Source organism: Elgaria multicarinata, chromosome 10 (assembly GCF_023053635.1).
Source record: "Elgaria multicarinata webbii isolate HBS135686 ecotype San Diego chromosome 10, rElgMul1.1.pri, whole genome shotgun sequence".
NCBI lineage: Eukaryota > Metazoa > Chordata > Lepidosauria > Squamata > Anguidae > Elgaria > Elgaria multicarinata.
In genome coordinates, this window is record NC_086180.1 from 56,695,560 (window position 1) to 56,719,381 (window position 23,822).

At 38.2% G+C, this 23,822-nt stretch overlaps 1 protein-coding gene across 2 annotated transcripts in view; it reads left to right on the top strand.

Annotated features, from left to right (window-relative positions):
- OCIAD1 (OCIA domain containing 1) overlaps window positions 1-19,415 on the top strand; it is a 236,243-nt gene extending 216,828 nt beyond the window's left edge. The window contains exons 1-8 of one of the 2 annotated variants that reach the window (XM_063135793.1): window positions 538-634; window positions 2,700-2,784; window positions 5,772-5,825; window positions 7,344-7,391; window positions 8,527-8,647; window positions 13,170-13,375; window positions 15,160-15,312; window positions 18,590-19,415. In XM_063135793.1, coding sequence (XP_062991863.1) covers window positions 617-634; window positions 2,700-2,784; window positions 5,772-5,825; window positions 7,344-7,391; window positions 8,527-8,647; window positions 13,170-13,375; window positions 15,160-15,312; window positions 18,590-18,627 — 723 coding nt within the window. In that variant the 5' untranslated portion in view covers window positions 538-616 and the 3' untranslated portion in view covers window positions 18,628-19,415. Of the gene's footprint in view, window positions 1-537; window positions 635-2,699; window positions 2,785-5,771; window positions 5,826-7,343; window positions 7,392-8,526; window positions 8,648-13,169; window positions 13,376-15,159; window positions 15,313-18,589 lie in introns of those variants that run through there. The other variant, XM_063135795.1, reaches the window with a different exon arrangement.
- The last annotated feature ends 4,407 nt before the right edge of the window (window positions 19,416-23,822 follow it).

Consider the following 23,822-nt stretch of genomic DNA (forward strand, 5'->3'; position numbering starts at 1 on the left):
CAGGAACCCTCCTGGGGCCAGATCTACACCAAGCAGGATATGACAGTTTGAAAATGGTATATGGAGTGTGTCCTGGACTCCAACAATTGTCACTACTGTCATACTGTTTTAAAGCAGTAGTGTAGATCCTGCCTGGGACGACTGATTAGCAACCCTGCAAATAAGTCTTTATCTTTGCAGGATCTACCTCTATCTCTGATGTTGTTCAATATGAGTGGGGGGTTGTGGACAGGGCTCCTTTTTCCTACCCTAGCATAAACTGGCTTCAGCTGGCTTCAAGACAGGACTGGGGCCAGGTAGCTCATCTCCCTTTTGCTCTCTCTGACTCTGGAAGAGGGCCTCTAAAGTTGCATAAGGGGGACAGATGCTGATGACAGGGTGTACAAGACAGTAGGGTGTGTGCTTAATAAGGAGGTGAGGGATGAGGTCTCTTGGGGTGTTGTCCTGCATTCCTTTGACTCCCCTCCGTGGTTCCGGTGTGCCTTCTAGCCGTCTTTTCTCTATGGAAACCATCGCTCTCCGTGCCCTTCCGGTTAGTGAAGGTGAGCTTCCGGCCTCTCTGCTTTCTGTGTATTTGTGTTAGAACCTCGGAGATTGTAAGTCGCGACGCATTGCTATGGAGCCGCCCGGGCAGGTGAGTACGTGGCCCCTATCACTGTGGCTCTGGCCAGGTACATTTTAGTTTTCTTAGTGAAAGGCGATTAAATGGAAAACCACCACCACCACCATCCCGGTAACCACACGGGCTGAGTTCGGACGACATGCTAATCAACTGGAGGGGTAATAGGAACAGAATGGGAAACAAACGTTGATTAGCGTGTCGTCCGAACTCAGCCACACTCTCGTTTAGGTTTTCAGTGTTGAACTTTAGTATGTGGGAAATAATAACTGTAGCCTTGTTTTGGGGGCGGGGATACTGCTCGTTTTTCTCTCTCAACATAAACGATTATAGTTTTAAAACATAGCCTGGGAGGGAAAGAAGGAAAGAAACAGTGTAGTCCCAGGCTACTGAGGCACGGGTATTTCTCAAAATACTGTGCATCCCTTCGTGATTATATCAAGTGAATGGTACCCAAACATGGACCCAAGGAACTGAACTATCTCCCCCCCCCCCCCAAAAAAAAATCTGGTGGTTTCTGTTTACATGAGTTATTGTATTAATGTCTACCATTATTGTTATCCTTGTACAAATTTTCCTTGTTCAGGTTTGTACAAGGATTTTAACCCAACAGGCTTGGTTGGTGTGATGTTTTATATGCCGTGACAGGAGTGCTGTTAGGAGGATTCCATTGGAGGCAGGTGTAACATTCATGAGCTAATGAAAAGTTTTTGTAAAATGTCACAAACTGGGCTGGTGATCATGTTCTCCTCTTAGATTAGGGTACAGGAGCTTATATGACAGTAAGCTTGAGCTATCAGCTTTTAAAACAAACCTGGTAATATGATATAATTATAGCTGAACATCTCTAAGATCCTATGATCCCTAGGAGAGTATCTCAGAGTCCATAATATATATCAAGTCCCTTTCCTGATTCCATAGGCATGGCTGCAATCTCTGGTGCCTGCTTTCAAAATCACAAAAAGTGACCTCAGATTGGCTTTGGAGAGGGGGTGAAAAGAGGGCAGGACTGTTGGTGGGGCAGAGGAAAGGTGGTGGGATCCAAAGTATCCTGTAGGTTCTCTGTCACGTTTCCCTGCCCACCACCATCAAGGATGTTTGACAAGTTCAGTGGTCCATCTAGCTGAGGGTTTTTTTGTGTTCTTTAAAAAATTATTTTTGGAGGAATAAGAGGCGAAATCGCCTCCATCCTCATCCTGCCTTGCTAGCAACAGCCCGGATGGGCATAGGATTTTTGGAAACCTCCAATCTCCACAGGGTTTCATCCTTCATTATTTTCTCCAAAATTTCAGGTGCTCTTTTTTGTGTGTGTAAGCATGCCCTTTGCCATATCACAAACTCCTTTTGAGACTCAACCATTTCAAAAGTGGCTTTAATATGTTGTGCAAGGTGTTGCTGTTCAGTAACAAACTAAAAGTTCCACTGGACACTTAAAGCTAATTGCACAGTTCCCAGGATTATGAAGCTGTACTTAAATACTATTGTAGGATTTTCACCATAATCTTAAATTAAGGCAATAATATTGTTAGTGTACAAATTCCCAAAAGGTTCATCTGTTGTAGCAAAAACTGCAGCAGCTTCTGTGGCATATCAGAGACTAACACATTAATCATGGCATAAGCTTTTGTGAGTTATGCTGGCCTTTCATCAATGATTGGTCTAGGAAGTTGATAGGCATATTTCCATGGGCACAGTAGGTGTGGGGGAAAGACATGCTTTTTATTTTGTATTTTGTATTCACGTTTTTTAAATTGTTTGTTTTTATGCTCTTCATAGTTTTAATTTTTGTGAACTGCCCAGAGAGCTTCGGCTATTGTGCGGTATAAAAATGTAATAAATAAAATAAATAAAAAGGCAAAGAAAATCCAAGGGGTGACAGGAATTACATTAAAATGCCATGTTCAGTTCCCCTTTGGGACACACAAAGGCAATGAGTATGGTTTTAATTTTTCAGAAATAATGTGTCTCCTGTTCTCTTGGCCAAATGATAGCAAACATTTGTGTTGAACATTGCACATCATTGCTGGTGTCTTTCATATGCTGACTCTTAATGTTTTGGGTGTTTTTTTTCTAATAAAAGAGCGGAATAAATACAGCTTACATACCCACAGAGGATGAAAAGAGAGTCTTCAGGGAATGCAATGCTGAGAGCTTTTGGTACAGATGTAAGTGAAATGTTCTAAAAATAATATTTACTTGTCCATGTCTGTTGTTTTGCCAAAAAAATAGTGTCCAACTTCGGAAATAAACAGTGTAGTTCATACCATGAGATTTTGGTTGTCTACTGAGTTTACCAACACCATATGAAAATCCTTCACCTAAATATGTGATGCATTGATATTAAAAAGCCATTTCTGTAGGGCCTGAAACACAAATTACTAGAAAAATTTCTCTTTACAAAGTAATAACTGACACAACTTGATTAAATAAAAGCGATTGTAGGTTCTGGGCTCTATCAATACACTTGATGCCGCAAATGGTACAATCAAACTGATGTGCCCCTGGATCTCTTGTGGAGTAATAGAGGATGCTTGGGTCAGGGATGAAGGTCAGGAAATTTTCCAGTGTTTTAATACTTCAGGATTTTTTTCCATTTTACAAGTTCATTAGTAAAAATGAATGTATGCCAATTATAAATAAAATATTAAGCAAGCTTGGCAGTTTCAAAGTTACAATTAGGCCTGGTTCAGACAACTCGTTAAATCATGCTGCTTAATCACAAAATGGTTTAGAGAATGCATTAAGGTTAATGCATTCCCTTAACCATTTTGTGGTTAAGCAGCATGGTTTAGCATGTTGTCTGAACCAGGCCTTAATGTTTTTCAGGGGACTATCCTTATCAATCATGATAGAGAATAAAGATATGCCATTGAAATACATATATGTCTCAGTGTGGAATGGAACTAATAGCTAATGACAACGAAACTGAAGGTGCCCCAGAAACCTTAGTAGAAGATAGTTGAACTCTGTTGAAATAGACAAGTGGTTGTCAACATATCGTGCATAGTTCTTTGGTTAGTTAAAATTAATCAGTGTGTCAAAAGTTTTCAGTAACTTTGTTTCCCCCCCATAAATTTAAACAATGTATAGTAAGTACATGCTTTTGAGTGAAGTACATACTATTGAGCAGCATCCAGTGCTGCTGCTCCGCTTATACCATTGGCTTGCTAGGAGGTTGCTTACACTAGAGCTACAACGCTATTAAGGTATATTGGTGTGAGGGTTTCCTTGAAAAACCCGTCACGCCAGCATACGCTATTGGTATTGTACTAGAGGTCACTTAACGTTAGCACTATGTCAGCGAGGTAAATGGAGCAGTAGTGTCTGATACTACCCAATGTTTTTACATTTTTATAATTATTCCAATTTTAAAAAATCATGTTCAGTGTTCTGTAATCCCCTCCCTAAATATTTCTGGTCAATACTTGTGGTGTATTGGGACAAAAAAATAACATGGGCTACTTTTGGTTGTGTGTGTGTGGTGTTTTTTTTAAAATAAATCCAAGTAAAATAAACATTCTAAATTAGATTTTGCTAGGGCAGGGGTGGGCAACTTATAGCCCTTCGGATGTTTTGGCCTACAGCTCCCATTAGCTCTACCTAGCATCACCAATGGTGAGGGAGAACCACAATTTGCCTGTCCCTGCTCTATTATTATTATTTTTTATTTATATAGCACCATCAGTGTAAGGTGTCAGAACATTTTCCAGCACAAACTGATTTTTTTCTTATGCAAATGGCCCTGTGCAAATTAACCTAATTTGCATTGGAAAATTTTCTGGAAAACCCTTATCTCTGAGTGGGGTGTATTTCTGCATGTGCTGTGATATTTGATCCCATTATCCACTGTGACACTGCAGGGGATATTGAGTTATACTTCTCATATTCCACACTGAAGTAATTATGCTTAGATTGACTACCCGAGTGTGAACCAGTAAACATCTTGGCCAGGGAGGGATTTGAACTTGTATTTCCTCAGTCCAATACTTTATCAGATATCCTTTATTTATTTATTGTGTTTCAATACTGCTCAATAGCCAAAGCTCTCTGGGCGGTTCACAAAAGTTAAAACCATCAAATCCAATTCAAAGTATAAAACAAAGAACAGTATAAAAAGGCAATATAAAGTACAATATACAAGCACAACCATGATAAAACCAAGCAGCAATGCAGAGATTTGTAAAGATTTAAAACAGCAAAGTTAAAAGACTAAGATGGCAAACTGTTAAAATACTTTATTTATTTATTTATTTATTTATTACATTTTTATACCGCCCAATAGTCGAAGCTTTCTGGACGGTTCACAAAAATTAAAACCATAATAAAACAACCAACAGGTTAAAAACACAAGTACAAAATACAGTATAAAAAGCACCACCAGGATAAAACCACGCAGCAAAAATTGATATAAGATTAAAATACAGAGTTAGAACAGTAAAATTTAAATTTAAGTTAAAATTAAGTGTTGAAACACTGAGAATAAAAAGGTCTTCAGTTGGCGACAAAAGACCTCTCTGGGGGAGCTCATTCCACAGCCGGGGTGCCACAGCGGAGAAAGCCCTCCTCCTAGTAGCCACCTGCCTCACTTCCTTTGGCAGGGGCTCATGGAGAAGGACCCCCTGAAGATGATCTTAGGGTCTGGGCAGGTACATATGGGAGGAGGCGTTCCTTCAGATAACCTGGCCGCAAGCCAGTGGGATAAATAAAATCCAGTAAATAAACTCCTTAACTGGGATTCTTTTAAAAAATGAGAGTTGCCCAGGTATGCCACAGGCTGTATGTTGTCCATATTTGTCCTACAAGGTATAATGTGAACGTATTGAAGGGGTTTCATATTTCCTAATGAAGGCATTTTTGCCGAAGTCCCTTTTCTCTTTAAGAGAAAGAAAAAGGGCTCTCATAGTATCGTAGAATAGTAGAGTTGGAAGAGGCCTATAAGGCCATCGACTCAATGCAGGAATCCAACTTAAAGCAATGTATATACTTTAGAAAGGTGTCTATGTAGTACAACCCTAAATATGTTTCCTCAGAAGTAAATTCTATTGAGTTCAATGAGACTTATGCCTTAATCAGTTTGAGGATTGCAGTCTGAGAAGAATATTGTACTTTATATTGTGTTCCAATAAAATGGTTTTTCCCCTTCATCTTACAGCCCTGCCTTTTTCTGCTTTTAGTATGCTGGCCACTCAGATGTTAATTAAAAAAGGTAAGCTTTAAGCACCTTTGACTGAATTTGGATTTCTGATGTTTAAAACATTTATTATTGTTTAGAAAACTAATTATGGAAAAGGAATTAGATATATATTGGGGAGGGACTGTTAGTGTATAAGAAGACTGGGATGGAGAAGAGCAAACCTAACTGTTTAAAAAATTAGGAAGAAATTTGAGATTAAACAACCTTGTAAATAACTCCACAAACTAGTAGCCCACAGAAATTATTAGTCATACATATTTCAGTCATTTGCTTCTCCGAAGGGAAGAAAACATTGTGAAATGTTCTTGTCTTGTCACCTTGTGGCAATTTTACAGTCTGCAGGAAACCAAGTGAGGGGCTATTTATGAGTCTGCTTGAGAAGCATTTGTAAAGATGAAGTATATCATTGTCTGGTTGCCTAGAAGTTAGCGTTTAATTTGAAGAAGTAGATTAACAGTACAATCCTATGCATTTCCATTCAGAAGCAAGTCCCATTGTATCAATGGGCCTTAGTCTCAAATTAATGGGTATAGGATTGTATCTTAAATGTTGTCAAATGCAAAATAATAAGCATGTAAGGGGAAATGTGAACTATTCAAGTTTTGTTGGACTTTGTCAACAGATGTGTAGTTCCAAAGAAAGAGGTGGGCATTTTTGGAAGGCTCAATTTTAGACCTTAGTTCAGGATGTTGTTCTAACTTTTTTTAAAAAAATTTTTTATTTATTTTATTTATTTATTATTGCATTTATATCCCGCCTTTTTTCCTGCAAGGAACCCAAGGCGGCATACATAATCCTCCTCCTCCCCACTTTATCCTCACAACAACAACCCTGTGTGATGGATTGGGCTGAGAGTGGCCCAAAGTCACCCAGTGGATTTCCATGGCTGAATGGGGACTAGAACCCGGATCTCCCAACTCCCAGTCTGACACTTTAGCCACTATACCACACTGGCTCTCAAAAATGCCACTAAATGTCTAGATTTTGGATATAAAATATTGCAAGTAGCTTCCAACACCATTGTCTAACCCATTGGGCTATAATCCTTGATAGTCATGAGTATTACTAGAAGCTGTTGCCTTAATCCAGCAGTATACAACTTTTTGCATGCATACATCTTCTACTTATGTTAAAATGAATGCATTAGTCAATATATACACCTCCTGATTATGCCGTGGCATTATATAGCTTCCTTGTCTTAAAAAGCTGGCAAGTGATTTCTTAAAAAAATATACATGTATAATACAATCAATTTTATTGAACTGGAGTCTCAGAGGCTACTTTTGTCAAAGCATTTATATAAAAACACATAATATTACAAGATGGGCTTTAAATTAACATAGTATTTCATTCCAGTATTTCTTCACTGTGACACAGTGGAGATTTTTGTCACATGCCTAGTTGAGAAAACCTAAAACCACTGCCCTTCGGAACCTGAAGTGCCATAAGTATGTTAAAGGCTAAACGCTGTTCTGATCATTTCTTTATGTTTTTGTGTAGTTACTCTTTTTTCCAAACATTCATTTTCAGGAATTTTTACAACTCGTTCAAGGTTTGGGTCGCTACCAAAAGTTTCATGTGAGTTTTAACAGGATATCACATTTCAGTTGTACTTAACGGCCCACAATTGAGAGTTAGGGTTGTCATCATATTTCATGAGAAAGGCTCCGTGCCTCTTAACAGCTGCATGATAGGCATGGTGAAGGGGGTCTTGAGCAACCTGAAATTGTGACTTTCAATCCTGGCAAAAAAGCAGTTCCCTAGAGAGCCTCTAAGCAAAGGCATCTGAAACTTCTGTAATGAATGTTTAACAACCGTGCACCTATTTCAAGAAGAAGGAAAAGGTGTGGATAGCTAATCTTCCACTCCATATGTCTAAACCATTTTTTTTTAAAAAAATCCTTTTCCTAGCAAGTCTCCTTAGTAGAGTTTAAGCACCTTGAGATAAAAAAAAACAATGATGGCATGTTATACAGGTGCCCCTTTTCTCTCTTAATGGGTCTAATGACAGCCAAACAGGAATAGGCAGGAAGCAGGACCATCAGACTCAATCACATGAAGGTTAAGAAGGGGCAGCCTGTTCAAACCATGCTCAATGATGTTGCAGAACACCAAAATGCGCATTAGGCAAAGTAAGGGAAATTTTCTTCACCTCTCAGGAAGATACTGATCCAGTCCAATTGGGATGGAGTTGGAGCAAATGTTTACTCCCCCATAGGCAATCTACACCACAATCCTTTACCTGTATATTCAGAAGTAGGCCCAACTGAGTACAGTACCAATAACCCTTAAGTAAGTGTGCATAGGATATAATAGCGAGTTCCTTTAATAATACCATAGTAAGTCTTATAATAGTGAGTTCCTCAGGGTAGTTATCATTCTGCTGGCCAGGAGTTGAAAAATGTAGGCATTTGCGACATTGAGAGTTTATTCTGTGCTTTTAAAACAAACAACTCTTTACTGTTTTCAGTTGCATTCTGGTGATGACTTACTTGCCTCAGTCACTTCTCTGTTGCTATGGGGATACATGGATGGGGGGGAAAGCTCTAGAGACTTAAGAACTTGTCCTTTAACTCTAAGCTAAAGATTTGTTTAGCTTTGCATGTGTTTTTCTTGTATTTCATTTTAAAATATAATGATACTCTTTTTTTAAAAAAAAAGTGCCATGACATAAAATGGCTTAAATCAATGTTCGCCTTCCTTTGTAAATAAGTTGCTGGCCTCTGTGGATACATCGCTGGAAAGATTTCCTATATGAAGACATGCCAGGAGAAGTTTAAACAGCTAGAGAATTCACCACTGGGAGAAGCTTTGAGGAAACAAAGACCACGCGAGTTAGTAATTTTATTCAAAACTGTACATTTCTATAGAGAAAGTTCAATTTAAATATTTAAACTTGAAGCAATCATACATAGTGTTCATGAATAGTGTTTTATTATTCCTCCTGGAGCAACTTCTTGTATGCCTTCAGAAAACAGTTGGGTTCCATATATGAGTTGTAACATTGGCTTGAAATTTTAAGGCTTTTTCGTTACATTAAAACAATACTTAGATGAATAAAATAATCTCAATAGTTAATACTGTTGGTTCTGCTTTTGATTTTCTGTAGAAACACGAAACACAGTTGTTAGAGGGAGGGGGGACATATATATGTGAAACCGCTGGGCATTTGTTAGCTATTTTCCAAAAAGTAGGCTTGCCTGAGAAAGAAGTAAGATACAAACTATTTGAGCATGATCCACCCAAAGTAAAGCACATTGAAGTCTGGTTGATTTAAAGGGGAGATATTTAAGCAAGTACTTGATTTTCCCATTGAAGCTAATAGGACTTAACACTGCTTGAATTTGCTAGAACGTGCTATTTGTGTGACATAAAGAGAAAAGGGTAAGTAAAGGAAAAATAATTTTATTTATTTTTAAATGAAATTGGACCAGTTTTAAATTAAGGACATGTTCTCCTTTCTTTTTTGCTTTGCGTCTTGAGATAGCTATAGTAGTTTAAAACAATTAACATAAATGTGGAAAACTAATTCATTTCGAAAACTATTTCCTGTTTTTCAAATTCCTTGTTATAAAAAGGCACATAGAACAAGGATGAAAGTAGCATTGTGCAAGAATTCATTTTGTTAGTCAGTTTGTATTTTTAAATCTTTCAAAGATACTTTCAAATCAAAGTATTTAGAAAATATTCTGGTCAAATCTAGTGTAACTATATGTGATACTGATTCTGCTCACAGAATAAATGTTAGTTGTTTCCCCACCCCCACCCACCCATGCTTGGCTTCGTAGTGACAGAGGTAGATGTATCACTTTCAGTCTCATAACCATCGTTAAGGGACCAGGAACAGGCTACATACAGGATCACACCTTTCAAGATCTTTCCTTTTGCACACAAATTTCTCCTGTTACCTTTTCACTGTTGTTAAGGTTTACATGGATGGTGGTCTAGATTGACAGATTCCGTTTTCAACAAGATTTGAAGCAAGGTTTTGAAATAGTATTAACCATCGTTAAGTGGGTGTCAGCGTATGATGTAATTATGGTTATGTCTGGAGGGTAATGTACTTCAGGGAGAGGCAGGTGAAAGGAATGCCCAATTCAGTGTTGCGCGCCTATGTTTTGATCCCATTTTATTTACCATTGAGGGATCAAAAATGTTATTTGTGTGCCAGCCCAGTCTGTGGGTGTTTACCTTGACTTCCACCATCATTTTCCTCCCATGCACCTCCCGCCCCTTCTGGCCTTCCTCACGTGACAAAACCCCCCTCAGGAAGTCCAATATATTTTTAAACACAAAAGTTGCCACTATCTCCTGCTGTGTGCAGGAGAAGCAGCGGGATCAAAATGTCCGACTGAATGGGCTTTGTGCACGTTGCTTACTTCCTCTTTCAAAAGAGGAAGTAAACAACAAAAACAGGTGGAGAAGTGACGGTAGGGAAGCGTGATTTCCCCCATCTGATGGAGCTGTTAGGCTCAGCTGAGTCTATCTCTAAAGAGGCAAAGCTTCAGTGGATGTGGGTAAGAATGTCAGTCCTGGAGATTTTGTCCATAAGGTATGTTCTAGCTGTTCCAGCTCTGATTCAGAATCAGAGTCATCCAAAATCTCAAGGGGCTTAGATTCATCCATGACAGGTACCAGCTTGTTGTTGTCCTGGGAAAATTGACACCTAGACTTGCAGTGCTTCTAGGGAAGACCAGCAAGCTTGGCTTCTGCCACTGCTAATTTCTTTCACTGATTAGCTCTTATGGAACCCAGGCATCGTTAGAACTCAGGTTGAAAGCCACTGCACTTGTGTATATATAGCATGATATAGCTAGAAAAACACATTCATAATGCAAGCAGGAAGGATTAAGAGATCTTAGGAAATGGAGTTGTATTTGGTGAAAAGTAACTTAGTGGGACAGGCTCGGAGTTAACACTAAGTGCAAACTTTATGGTCCTCCAGGCTAAGAAGAGGTGGAAGGGACATTGTTGAGGCTCTGAGAGAAGAGATTTTGAACTCCCAGTTTGGGCCATTCATTTATATTATATCATCCCTCTGAAGAGGTGTGACTTTAATTTGGTAAGTCTTTTTCCTTTTTGTAGGAGAAATGAGACACAGACCTGGCTTGCAGTTCATTATGGAACACACTTAGCCATGGTGGTGTGCATTCTGTATTAAAATAATCATGTCTTTGTCAAATACTGTCCTAAGAAAGTCTGAATCCTGCAGCATATGTAAACAGTTCTAGTCATGGGGGAGGGACAGTGAACTATGATGAGCACAGAACCTGTACCTGCTAATATCTGGAAATATCTTTTCTAGCTTATCTTGGGGAAGAGGTTGGTCTCTGTGATATGTAGACCTCAAAGCCATCTTAGGGATGAGAAGGCAATAACATTTTGCTAAGTTGTAGGCGTTCAAAGAAATTAGAATGTTTTAGCAGATGGAAAGGGAGGGTAACTGGTAAGTGAGGACAGGGGCAAGACAAGGGGAATGGAGTGGAGTAATTTAGGGATAAGATTACTAAATCCTCTTCCAGCAGACTCCCCAGTTTGCATTTTCACAGGGCATTGTCTAAATACGTTCAAGCCGTTCTCTGAAACTAGAACGAATGTTTTTGAGTTAGAGTGTTGAATAAAGATTAAATTTTACATGGTATGGGGCATATGAACAGTTCCTGCAGAGAGAACATTCTATTGAAGAGACATTGGCTGATCACTTCAAATGAAACTTTGAAAACTGCAACATAATTTCTCAAACTGCAACATAATTTCTCAAACGATACTTGTCCTACACAGCTCTCCAAAATAGCTACTGCTATGTGCTTATGTTGTTTGTTTAAGCCTACACTATTTACAGCAGATGAATTTGCATAGCTAAACTTCTTATCTGCTTAAGTGTGTGGTGATGTTCACTTGTCAGTGATTCATATTGAAGTCTATACATATACTTGGATGCCACAGTTGATGCAAGTCCGAATGAAGTGTCCAGTGCTCCATCTAGTCTAGTTTTGTGCGATCAGTTTCAGCTTTTGGGGCCTAATGATGAGGTTTGCACTCTCGACCCTTGCCCAGCATGGTTAATTTGAACTAGCTGGAGGGGATTGATTGAATAGGTCCAGTATGTGGTAAACTCACTGCTGCAGGGGGCATGTGCCTATTGCCTCCAAGGAGGCAGTGGTGTAGCTGCTTCTCAAGAAACTCACAGGAGAGCCAGAGATTCTTAAGTACCATCTGCTTGCTGATATCCTCTTCTTAGGAAAGGTGCTTGATAGGGTGGTGGCTGAGCAACATCATCCATTCTTGGAAGCAACGGATTCATTCATTCATGCTATTATTTGGACGCTTCCCAGTTCGGGCCTGGTTTTGGGACTGGATCAGCCTTGGTCACCCTTTGTTGATTCTCCTGTTGTTTCTCCTTGATCTCTCTGTGTTTTTTTATACCCTTGATTGGTATCCTTCTCAACCAGCTCTGTGGGTTGGGAGTCGGAGCGGGCATGGGTGCTATAGTGGTTCCTTTCCTATCTGTGGAGTCATGTCCAAATAATAGCACTGGGTGACCATACCCTAGGCCCAGGGCAGGTAAGGTTCAGTTCTGTCCCCAGTGCTATTCAACATCTATATGAAACTGTTGGAGATCGTTAGGAGATTTGGAATAAAGTGTCATCAATGTGCTGATGATACCCAACTGTGTTTCTCTGTATCTTCTGAGTCAGGATGGAATCTGTGTCTCTCGATTTTGTAAACTTACCTGTGTTTTTGTTCTCAGCTGTTTTATTATTTTATTGGTTAGTACTGTGTGATTTTATTGTATTTAATTGGTTTTGTACCCCAGTTTGGGATATTTTTAATAAAAAGCAGGGAATACAGAGAAGTAATATATTTTCACTTAGAAACATAGGTAATCTAACTGAAGTTTCAGAATTATAACAAAAAACTTTTGTAATCAGAAAGACTTCATGGCATGCTAAACTATTATTATAGTTCTATGCTTGAGCTTTAAATACTTCCACAGAGAAAAAGAAGTCTTTAATTTTTTTTAAAAAGGTGCAGCAGAAGCTACAGAAAAGTCTTTGTTCCTGAACCTTACAGATTTCCACCGGCTCTAACAATGACGCAAACCCCTCTGCTCTTCCCACATTTTTCCCATCTTCATTTCCTTCCTCCCTGCTCTAATTTGCTTACCTTCTTTCACCCTTTTTCTCATTCTCTGCTAAAATTGTTTTGTTTAACCTAGTATAGTTTGTCCCAACTATCCAAAATTTCCATTCATTGTTTTGAATTGAAAATGCACAAATACAAGAGAAAACAATAAAAGTTCAAATATTTTGCAAAATTACATTTTTAATAATTTACTGCTTTCTTTCTCTTCAGGTATAATTCTCAACAACGAGGATTTTCAAATGTGCCTTCAGCTTTTGAAAATGCTCCAGCAGCAGCACCAGAAGCACCACAGTCTTCCAAGTTCCCTGTTGATAATTATGGGATGGTAGACTTTCGCTCCAAGTATGAACCAGCTCCGTTTAGTTCTTCCATGAATGAATCTACTCCAACTGGAATAACAGATGGTCTCCCTCAAGGTAGAGTTTGTCTTGAACTTTATAATACAGTGATATTTTTCCAGTTTAAAAATGGAATGCGTATAATAATTTAGTATTTTTCAGGCTTGGAAACATGAATGTCTCAGTTTTTAAAGGGCAGTATTAGTATAGAGCTGCATGTTATACCAACAAACCTATATTTCCCATACTTATGCCTGCCTGTTAAATGTGAATGTACGAATGTGACAGCAGAGGGAACTGGAAGGCATAAGGTGGACACTTAATTCTTTCTCTTCCTGCCTATTCTCTTCAGGAGATGCCCTTATCTTGGCTGTTCTCTCTGCAGTTGGGCTTCTTCTGGTTTTTGAACCTAGGTGCAGGTAAAACAGGCTAGAGGAGTGTTGGTGGGTGGGAAGGTTCACACACAACCTACTGCTTGCTGGATTCTACCCTGCAAATGTCCTCCCCCTGCTAGCGTTACAAAGGGGAAATGGGGTTTGGTTCCCTTGTGATACGTAGTTCCTAAACATCTTCATTGGCTTATGCGCCTGCAGAGTTAAGAGTATTACTCTTCCTCTGTTGTTGTCTAATGGTGCACACTGCGGCTACATTATCCAAAGTATGGCTTTATTGATATTGCAAACTGTAATATCAGTTTGAACTGGCTTCTGATGGCTAGTGCTTAGTTAACTAAAGTTAAGCAATCAGCACGTTATGTCTTTACTAGCCCTACCATAGTTTTTTTTTAAAAAAAAAATACTCCCAAATTATTGCTTTAATCCTGGCTTCTTGATTACAGCATACTGTTGTGGTGTGAACTATATTATTACAACTAGCTCTAATCTTTTGTATCTTTTCATGAGGAATCAGAATAGGGTTGAGGAACAAACTGGAGTGACCAGTTGGGGAAAGATGAATTAAGATATAATTCAGCTCCAGATTTTTTGGCCTCCAACTCCCATCAGCCCTAGCCAGCATGGCCACTAGTCAGTGATTATGGGAGTTGTTGGCCAAAGCATCTGGAGGGACCTGGGTTGGTGAAGGCTGTCTTACTTGATAGTGATCAATTCAGCTTATGTGGCATCCATTATTTCATCTGAATTTACAAAATTTACATTATATCTGCCATGTCATTTGCCGAAATAGCTGCTTAGACAAGTGATTATTCATCTAAGCACTATAATGTTGGATAATCATATTCATGGAAGTTACAGTGGCAGTTTCTGTGAGTGGGGTGTCATTAGAACATGCTGAAATCCTGCTCATAGAGTTGGAACTTGGATCTCTCTTATAACATTAAGCTATGCAATGTCAATATGGCCCAAAATATAATTCCTGCACAGCAGGGGTGTGGAGGCTGTGGCCCTCCAGATGTTATTGGGTTCCAACTCCCATCAGTCCCAGCTAGCTTGGCCAATGATGGGAACTGTAGTCCAACATATTGAATTGGGTGGGATGCACAGGCTCTCTGTCTCTGCTGTACATAAACAGAAATAATTAAGCCTGAATTCAGTTGTTGTTGTTTTGCTAACCTGCGTTGCTATGGCAGTGAGTATACTTGTCCCAATCACAAGCTCTATGAAAACTACGTTGTTTGACACTTCATCTAACTGCTCATCTTACAATCTGACCTCTGAGAATTAGATAGAAGCTGATATCTACATTAATTGTACCTTCAACCTACAAAAGACAAAGTTACCTGTTGAGGTCAGGAGAATTGCTCAAAAATAAACTTATTCCCTTTAAATAGACATATTCCATCCATGTGTAGTGTTATCTCTTCCTTTGTTCTGAGTGCGATTTTTTTCTTTTGCTCCCTTAAGAACCCGTACCGTCTTCCGAAGGAGGTCCAAAAAGGAGAGGAATCACATATGATGAACTAAGGAGCAGAAATCGAGAGATGTATGAGGCAGGAATAATGCAAAAATCAGATGTTGCATCAAAGCCATTACAGGAAAGACCATTAAAGAAGGAAGGTAAATTCTTAAATAGCAGAAGCATTTGGTAATGACAGCTGCAGCAGTTACGTCAAGGACATGGAGTTTCATATTTAATCTTGCCTTTCCACCAAGAAACAGCATTTTTGTTTATTTTTATGTCCATCATTTCCCTTTGTTTGGATGGTCTATTTTAAAGGTTGTAGAATTTTAGCATGCATTTTTATTTGAAAACTCCCTAGCAATTATTGAAATTATTTACTTTGATTTAAAGAAAAATGGACTTGGATTGCTAGCATCCAGGATGGGTGGATTTAAATCAAGGTGGTTTAAGTAAATGATTTTAATAATCGTGTCCTGCTGTGCTTGTGGGCTCCCCACTGGCATTTAATAATTTAATCAGCAAGGAAAAAAGACTGATTCATGTCTAGTTTCTTATTAATACTTCATATATTTCCTAAATAATGGGACAAATCTGTTGAGTAAACCCTACTAATTTATAACTAAATAGTGTATTATTTACACCATTTCATTCTGAAGGGGAGTTCTAGTCATGTTTGCTTGAACACAAATAGAAATCTCTGCCCAATCAAAAAACCCTGCATGGAGACTTTTACTCATGTTGAAGAGAACAAACGTAGACACACACCCTTCATCCCCCCCATCATGGGCTGGTCAAGGATTTGAGGGGATGGGGACATTGGGGTTGGAGCTTGCATGCCTGACATCCCCTCCCCACTTTTAGTCCTCAGATGAGGAGATTGAATGCCTGCAAATGGCTATACTATATTCTTAATCTGTATATACTGATATAAATAATTTGGAGGAAATTATAATTGTTGTTGACATAAGGTGTACATACAGTTAGTTAAAACTCTGGAAGAAATTACTGGACAAAATATGAAATGGTCATAAATTATCTTCTACAAAAGATGTTCCATAGGATACTTTTTATCCAAGGACACATTCACAAGCATGTGTTAAATAGTCCACAAAGATATATCAAGTAAGATGCTTTTCAATAGAGGAAATTCACAGGTTCAGCTGAGTGTCAAGAAGTAATATCAAATAATATACATTTATGTATGAATCGGCTCCAATCCAGGTCATCAGTGTGAACGGTTGAATAAGTCACTGAGCAGATTTGGAATGTATACAAAGCCAAGAGGACTTTATCCATCAAAGCTAAATCGCGAGAAGCTCAGGACAGAAAAAAAGGAAGTACTTCTTGTTTGAACAATGGAATTCATTTCCACAAGATATGATGGCCAACTTTAATGGCTTAAAAGGCAATTAGACAAATTCATGGAGAATAAGGCCATCAATGGCTACTTGTCAGGCTACTTGTGAGGACAGTACAGAAAAAGATTCTACCTTTTTTGGATAAACGAATTTTGACGATGATACCACTCCTGATGGAAGGACCTAAGGGCCCGAAATGTCAGCTAGTGTACACGTCAATCTGTCTTATTTGAATTTACATATCTTTTTTTATTGAAGAAATCATTATTAAATATTTTAAACCTTACTTAGCACCAGAGTACAAATTTCCCTTTTTCTTCTATTGTCATTGGTGCTTTTGTCCCCCTTTCTACTACAACTCTTCTTATGAAATGCAAGTATTGTAGGTGATAGGATAAAGAGACAATGAACTTTATAAACTGAAATGCTGGGTTGAAAAAATGAAGTGGCATGCAGTCAAAACACAATAAACTATGCACTGGAAATTAAATGCATAAGTGGAAAAGAAGGGAACTGTTTGGACACGATTACCTTTGAGCCACTGCTAAATTGAACCTAAGTAATTGCAGTGGGAATGAGACAGGGATGCAAACCCCATTTCAGGGTGCATTAAGAGAATCAATGTATGCAAGACATGACAGTCAACATCTGTTATCCCTCACCTGTACTTTGTCTACTATTGGTTAAAATATTTTAAGACGGCTTGAAACAAATTGGAGAATTTAGAGAATAAGATAAAATGTATGGAACACATGGGAAAATGATGAAGGAAACTGAGCATGTTCCATTTCTCCCCCTCCCCTCCCAAAAAAAACCTAAAGAGGGGAAGGTCATAGCAGTAATAAATATCCCAAAGGGTGTCAAGACAGGAGGGATAATAACTGTTCATTTAGACAATGAAGGGAGGAAAAGCAAGTCTTAATTTGTTCAACAGGGAAGGCATTTCGGCTGGGTAAAAAGTTGGCAGCAGGACATTATCCTAAGGAAAATCACAAGTCCTCTATTCTAGGAGAAAATTAATTGAACGTCAGTCTAGGGAAGCTTTCCATTGTGGGGGTTGAACTAACTGAACCTAGAGGTCCTTTTCAGGTCTGTGTACCTTTAAGAAATTAACATAGAAAATAGTTCTAGTTCAGATAATTAGTTCAGATGATTAGAAACAGTCAGCTTTTAAACAGTGGCTTCTTAGTATTCCCCCACCCCCTTTTACTAGCTTATGAATGCAGAACATAACTCTGAAGGATGTGCCATTGTTTTCTTCTTCTACTGGAAGGAAACTACTTGGCACCAAACTTCAGACAGTCTTTTTTTGATTAGAAACAATACTATACAAGGAAACAGAATTAAAATAGGTTAGGAAGTGAAATTACTTTTCATTTATTAGAAAATGCTCTCTGAGAACAAGAGTTTGAGTAAGGGTTTATTCTGCTTTTCACTGCTCTTGCCAAGTCACTTTCCGAATATCCAGGCATTGTATTTTCACACAGGAAAGGAATTCTATGAAACAATGTGAAAATACAGAATAAGCCACAATTGATAGCATTATGGAAGGTGAGATTTTTGGTTTGCTGTTGAAGGAAATTTACTAGTGAATTGACAGAATAGTAGGATTACTAGAACGTTCCTTCCCTGCCCCGCCACAAATTGGCTTAGGTATTCATCTTGACAGTATTCTTCTGTGTCAACTTAGCCATGCAAGATGTAGTCTGTGATATCGGTACAGCAGCATCCTCTGAGATACAAATAAAACAGCTCTGCCATTACAGTCCTTCAGTGTCTACATAGGAGCTTTGAACTGGCCAGAATGCCTTTAAGGTGCCATAAAGATGAGTAATCCACAGCTATCGTTGCCCAAACATGATACTGATGCATTCAATTTAGTGATGGTGGGTATAGCAGTGGAAACAACGCTATTAAGGCAATCTGAGTTAGCTCAAGCCCAGTACTGTGTCATGTGATGATTTTCTGCTAAGAAGTTTACCCTAGTCTTGCTGGTTCAGTAGTTCATATGACTAGACCTTAAGTACCTTTTTATGCACTAGTGAGTGTGTGTTTTTCCTCCTTCCTTTTGTAGCTAAAGTCAATAAGTATGGAGATGCTTGGGAAGAGTGAAAACCTTTGTACCTTCTGAAGACACTTCTTCAATCAAATAAGAGCTTTATCAGTGTTCGTCAGATATCTGAATGTTCAGCTATACACTATGAAATACAGATGTATTGCAAAAAAACCACCTCTTTTAGGCCTCCTTTTTCATTTGGCAAAGTGGAAGAATGGATTGTTAGCCTAAAAAAAGTTGATTTTCAAGAACTAGCTAAGGAAAGTATCAGAAGCACCCACCAATGTTTTAATGACTGATTAAGATGTAGTGTTGTCTAATTGAGATGTACAGAAAGGGAAGAAATCCAAAGTTGCTTAAATTTGCCCTCTCCACTTCTGAAGGTAATTTAGTGTAACATAAAACAGGCAAGAAAGGAAGAAATGTTAATTTACTTATTCAGATGGTAAAAACTAGGGCTGCATCCTGATTAAAGAAATGTTAATCATGAATCATTAGCTTTAGTCTTTTAATTGATTTGCTGCTTAAATTTACATAGCAAGTATCATTCTAAAAGAAGCATTACTCCCTTGTAATGTGATAGGCAAAGAATTCCTTTTAAGATGGTGCTTTTTATAAGCTTTATAAAAATCTGCTGCCAGTTTAAAGGCATATTTTTAATTAGGTTTTTAATCTTTTAAACATTGCAGCCCTAGAAAATCTAGCCGCCTGATATGTTTTCTGATGAGCAAACTCCTCAGTGCAACCTAAATAGTGGTTTTAGGTTCAGACTATTCCTCTACTCTGCTTTTTGTATGACATTGATCCAAAACAATAAAATGAAATAAAAATGCAAGTGAAACTACTTTAAAAGCTTCAGTTTCAAACATTACAACATTCTAAAAAAAGGAAAAAGGAGTAAATTAACAAAAACTTTAGTAAAGACAGGTCTTTAATCCAGTGAACTTCTATCTTTCCAGTGTTGTAGTATCAGTCTTTCGCAGTCAACAGGGCGTGAAAAATCCATTTACGCTGACCATGTGTTACATCCAAAGAAGAGGGTACATAATTTAAGAGAACATGTACATCAGAAAATATTAAAGAGATTTCCAAATCAAAGTTTATCCGTCTGATGACATCCTCCCAAAAGGAAGCAGCTGAGCATTTCTATAAAATATGAACAAAAGAAACATTAACCTTATGATACCTCAAACAATTAGCCAAGTTAGACAAACCTTTGTTAAAGAGACATTATGGCATCCAATAAACCTGAAACAAAAGTTTTTGCTGAATAAGATGTAAACGGAGGTCCAGAGATCTATCAGATACTGACGCCAAAACAGTGATCTATTGAGACAAAACAGAACATTCCGGTTCCCTGTTCCATTCCTGCTGAAAACCCCATATATCATTATTTATTTACTGAGAACTATTTATAAACATGAATTGTGGGTCAATATACCTGGTCAGCTTCAATAAGTGTTTCCAATAGCAAAGGAGACTCTGAGGCTGTAAAAGCTGAGGGTTGAATCTAGATTCTAACATATGATGCAACTGCAAGTACTGCCATTCAGCTGTAGCAGGCAATTGAAATTTATCTCACAAAACTGAAAATAGCTTTTGTATGACAGATGCAGTTAGTTAATCTCTTCCATCACTGAGAAATTCTAAACTTTATATATCTTGTGTATTTTTCTGGCCTTTTTTAGCTTGCCATCATCTTCAGCTAAGAGACTGGTATAAATCCCTGTATTTTATTTTGCATCTGCTGAAAGCAGACAATTTTTCTGCGGGGAATAAAGGTTAACGCTTACATTCAACTGAATAATAGCCTACTTTATTGAAAAATGATGATAGCCTATTTTTCAAACCTGATCTTTTGTCTGTAAATAGTGAAATGAGTCAAACTACTTCGTAGAATATCTGAACCGGAATTTTGATTAAGAGGTTTGAAATAACTTTTTTGATGTCAGATATGTATTTATTTAAAAGCTTTATATGCTGCCAACAGAATATCAGTGCAGCTGAGTTCTTTTTAAAGGCAGGTGATTTATGAAGATTCTTGGGGAGGAGGATGGAAAAATGTCCACTTAGCAGACCTGAAGTTGCTGCTGGTGTCCCACAACTGCTCTTTGAAGGTTTCATGATGACTACAGGGGAGAATACCACCCTCCCTGTCCCAGTGTGTACTGTCTAGCAACCAGGACCAGGTAGCACTAAACATTTTGGTCCCAGGTGTGGATGTGGGTGATCTTACCCAGGCAGCTGGAGAATCTGGAACTCCTGTCTTTCCCGGGGAGAAGGAAGCTGATGAAAGGCTCTGGGGAGGCAATGATGGAAAATGTCCACTCAAGGTCTGAGGGGCTGAGTATTTATTTATTTATTTATTTATTAGATTTCTATACCGCCCAATAGCCGGATGGGTTTTTTAAAAAATCTTTATTGATTTTCAATATTAAGACAATTTTACAAACAATTTTAACACAACTTCATGGGTAAATATACTGAACCATACATAATGTAATACATTTCGTTATGATGCTCTTCAACTTCAGCAAGAAAGATACAGAAAGATACAAAATAAAAATAATTTTGAGCTCATACAGGTAAGTTCAATTTGCCGTGAATATACTTTTTTCCCCATTGAAACCACAAAATTTGAAAGGCAGCTGGGACTTGTATTGTCACATCATCTTGCTTTGTGTATGTAATGAAGTTCCACCAATCAGCAGTGAAAGTTCCCCTTTTTTCTGTCCCCTTGACACAATTTTTGTGTTAGTTTTTCTGTTGAATAAAATATGAATAAAATATTAGCATTACGCTCTAAAAGTATTTCTGTTCATTAGTCATGGGCCATTTATTCAGTGTAATAATTCATATCTAGCATTTGCTGTGTAATCCTACAGTACACAACAAATAGACTTTAGCTAGTTGATAAATGTTCTAAACTGCAATTTAAGATCATAATTCATATGCAGCATCTCTTGTGTAACACCTGAAAGCACGTGATAGTGATGCTGTTGAAAGCTAAGCGTTCTCCAGTTTCCACCTACAGTTCAGTGCTCCAGAATCTATGGCAAAGAAAGCATCACAAAACAACTTTTATTTTAAAAAATCATGTTAAAAGTAAAATAGATGCAAGAAGATTCTACAGTATGGAGAGGTGATTTTTGTAGCTTAAGTACCATGACAAAATGATGTCTTCCATCTATATAAATAAAAATGAAAAAGACCATTCGTTACTGTCGTTATATCTCCGAAAGTTCTTCACCGATTGCTTTGAAATTTTGACACAGCGTTGCATTCGAATACGTGAGCGTTGTTATGTAACTATGTTCTATATGGGGTCAAAGGTTTGTCTTAATATCAAAGAAATAGGCCTCCTCAACACCAGTCCTGCTGATCATTGTGACATCACCAACCAGTAGGCCAATCCACTGCCTCTGCCTTCTCTCTTATTTGCATGTTCTCTCGCAATTGGCTGAGTGAATATAGATGTCACACCTGTGACAGTTACACGTTCTGAAGAAAGGTAACTGCCAGAAGTTTCTGCTAACCTCCTCACCGTAAAAACATCCTTTTTAAAAAACCAAACAATTTGCTTTACTTCATCCAAATAATGCCTCATAGAAGATCACACTTAGGTCGTCGTACTCGCAGAGCGGAAGCACTGCGACGAGAAATTGCAAATCAGACTGAGGAAGAACGGGCATCAGCAAACGAGAAAAAAAGAAAAAGAATGCCTCAAATACGTGCCAAGGAACCAGGCAAGCAACGTTCAGCTAGACTTGAGGATGCACGATTGCGAGCACAGCAATCGCGTTCTACAGCTTCAGATCTGCTTTGTTCTCAACAGAATGAACGTGACAGGCTGAGAGTGGCTGAAAGACGTCAACGAGAAACAGCACATCAGCGTCAAACACGACTCCGTGGTAAACAATCACACGATTACAATCGCCTTGCATTCCGGTACAACCCAGCTGATGATTATAGTTTGAGGCAGCATGTTCTCATCGGCATTATGACTGAAGTGTGTCCTTATTATTATTATTATTATTATTATTATTATTATTTATTTATTTATTTATTTATATAGCACCATCAATGTACATGGTGCTGTACAGAGTAAAATTTAAGAGCCTTATTGCAAGGCTCTTAAATTTAATGGAGAAACAAAAGGAATGTGTTGCGCTGCTGGAAAAATTAAACTGCCTCAACTTGGGAGAACCACCAGAGCCATTACAAACTTTGCTTGCCGGATATACCGCAGAATCAAAACTTTTCCTATCTAACATCAGGAAATACAACTCATGCTTCCAAATGACGTCGTTCGGCGCAGAAATCATCACAGCTCCATTTATGCCAACTTTCAAAGTCAAAGGACAAATTTATCATAAAGCCGGCTCCTTCCTTCCGTTTCAAGATAGTCAACATAAATTCCTACAAATGTATTTCATTGGTGATGGCAATGATGAATGCACGCTGAGGAATTTATACCGACATAAAAAGGTTCATCGTTTCAAAACTGCAACAGCTACTTCACGAAAAAAACAATTTAGTACATTTGTTCAAAACAGCAATTGACATGATGCCATCTGATACACACAAGATTGTTATTCATGCTGACAAAACGCCTGCTGGAGAACATGTGCGAAGATTCAATGCTCCAACTATAGACAAAGTGGCAATTGTTATAGTCGGAGATCAATCTTGACAGGACCTTTCAAAGGGGAAGATGTCCTCATTCCTCGCATTCCTATGATTCCAACAGATATGCCATTTCAATTTAAGATTATTATTATTATTATTATTATTTATTTATATAGCACCATCAATGTACATGGTGCTGTACAGATAACACAGTAAATAGCAAGACCCTGCCGCATAGGCTTACAATCTAATAAGTTGTAGTAAACAATAAAGAGGGAAGGAGAATGCAAACAGGCGTTTGCAATCACCATCAACAAAGCTCAGGGCCAATCTTTAGAATTGTGCGGTTTAGAGCTAGACACAGATTGCTTTTCACACGGACAATTATATGTTGCGTGTTCTAGAGTCGGCAAACCAGACAATCTCTATATCTACACAGACAATGGAACAACTAAAAATATTTTATATCCACAAGCATTGTGAAATTAAACATATTAGAAACATCCGCTTTGTCTTTTCTTTTAACCAGACTGAGCCACAGCAACACGTGGCAGGGTACAGCTAGTATTATCTGAAATAGAAAAGTAATTTTGTTTTTTAAAAGATTGATTAAAAGAGAACT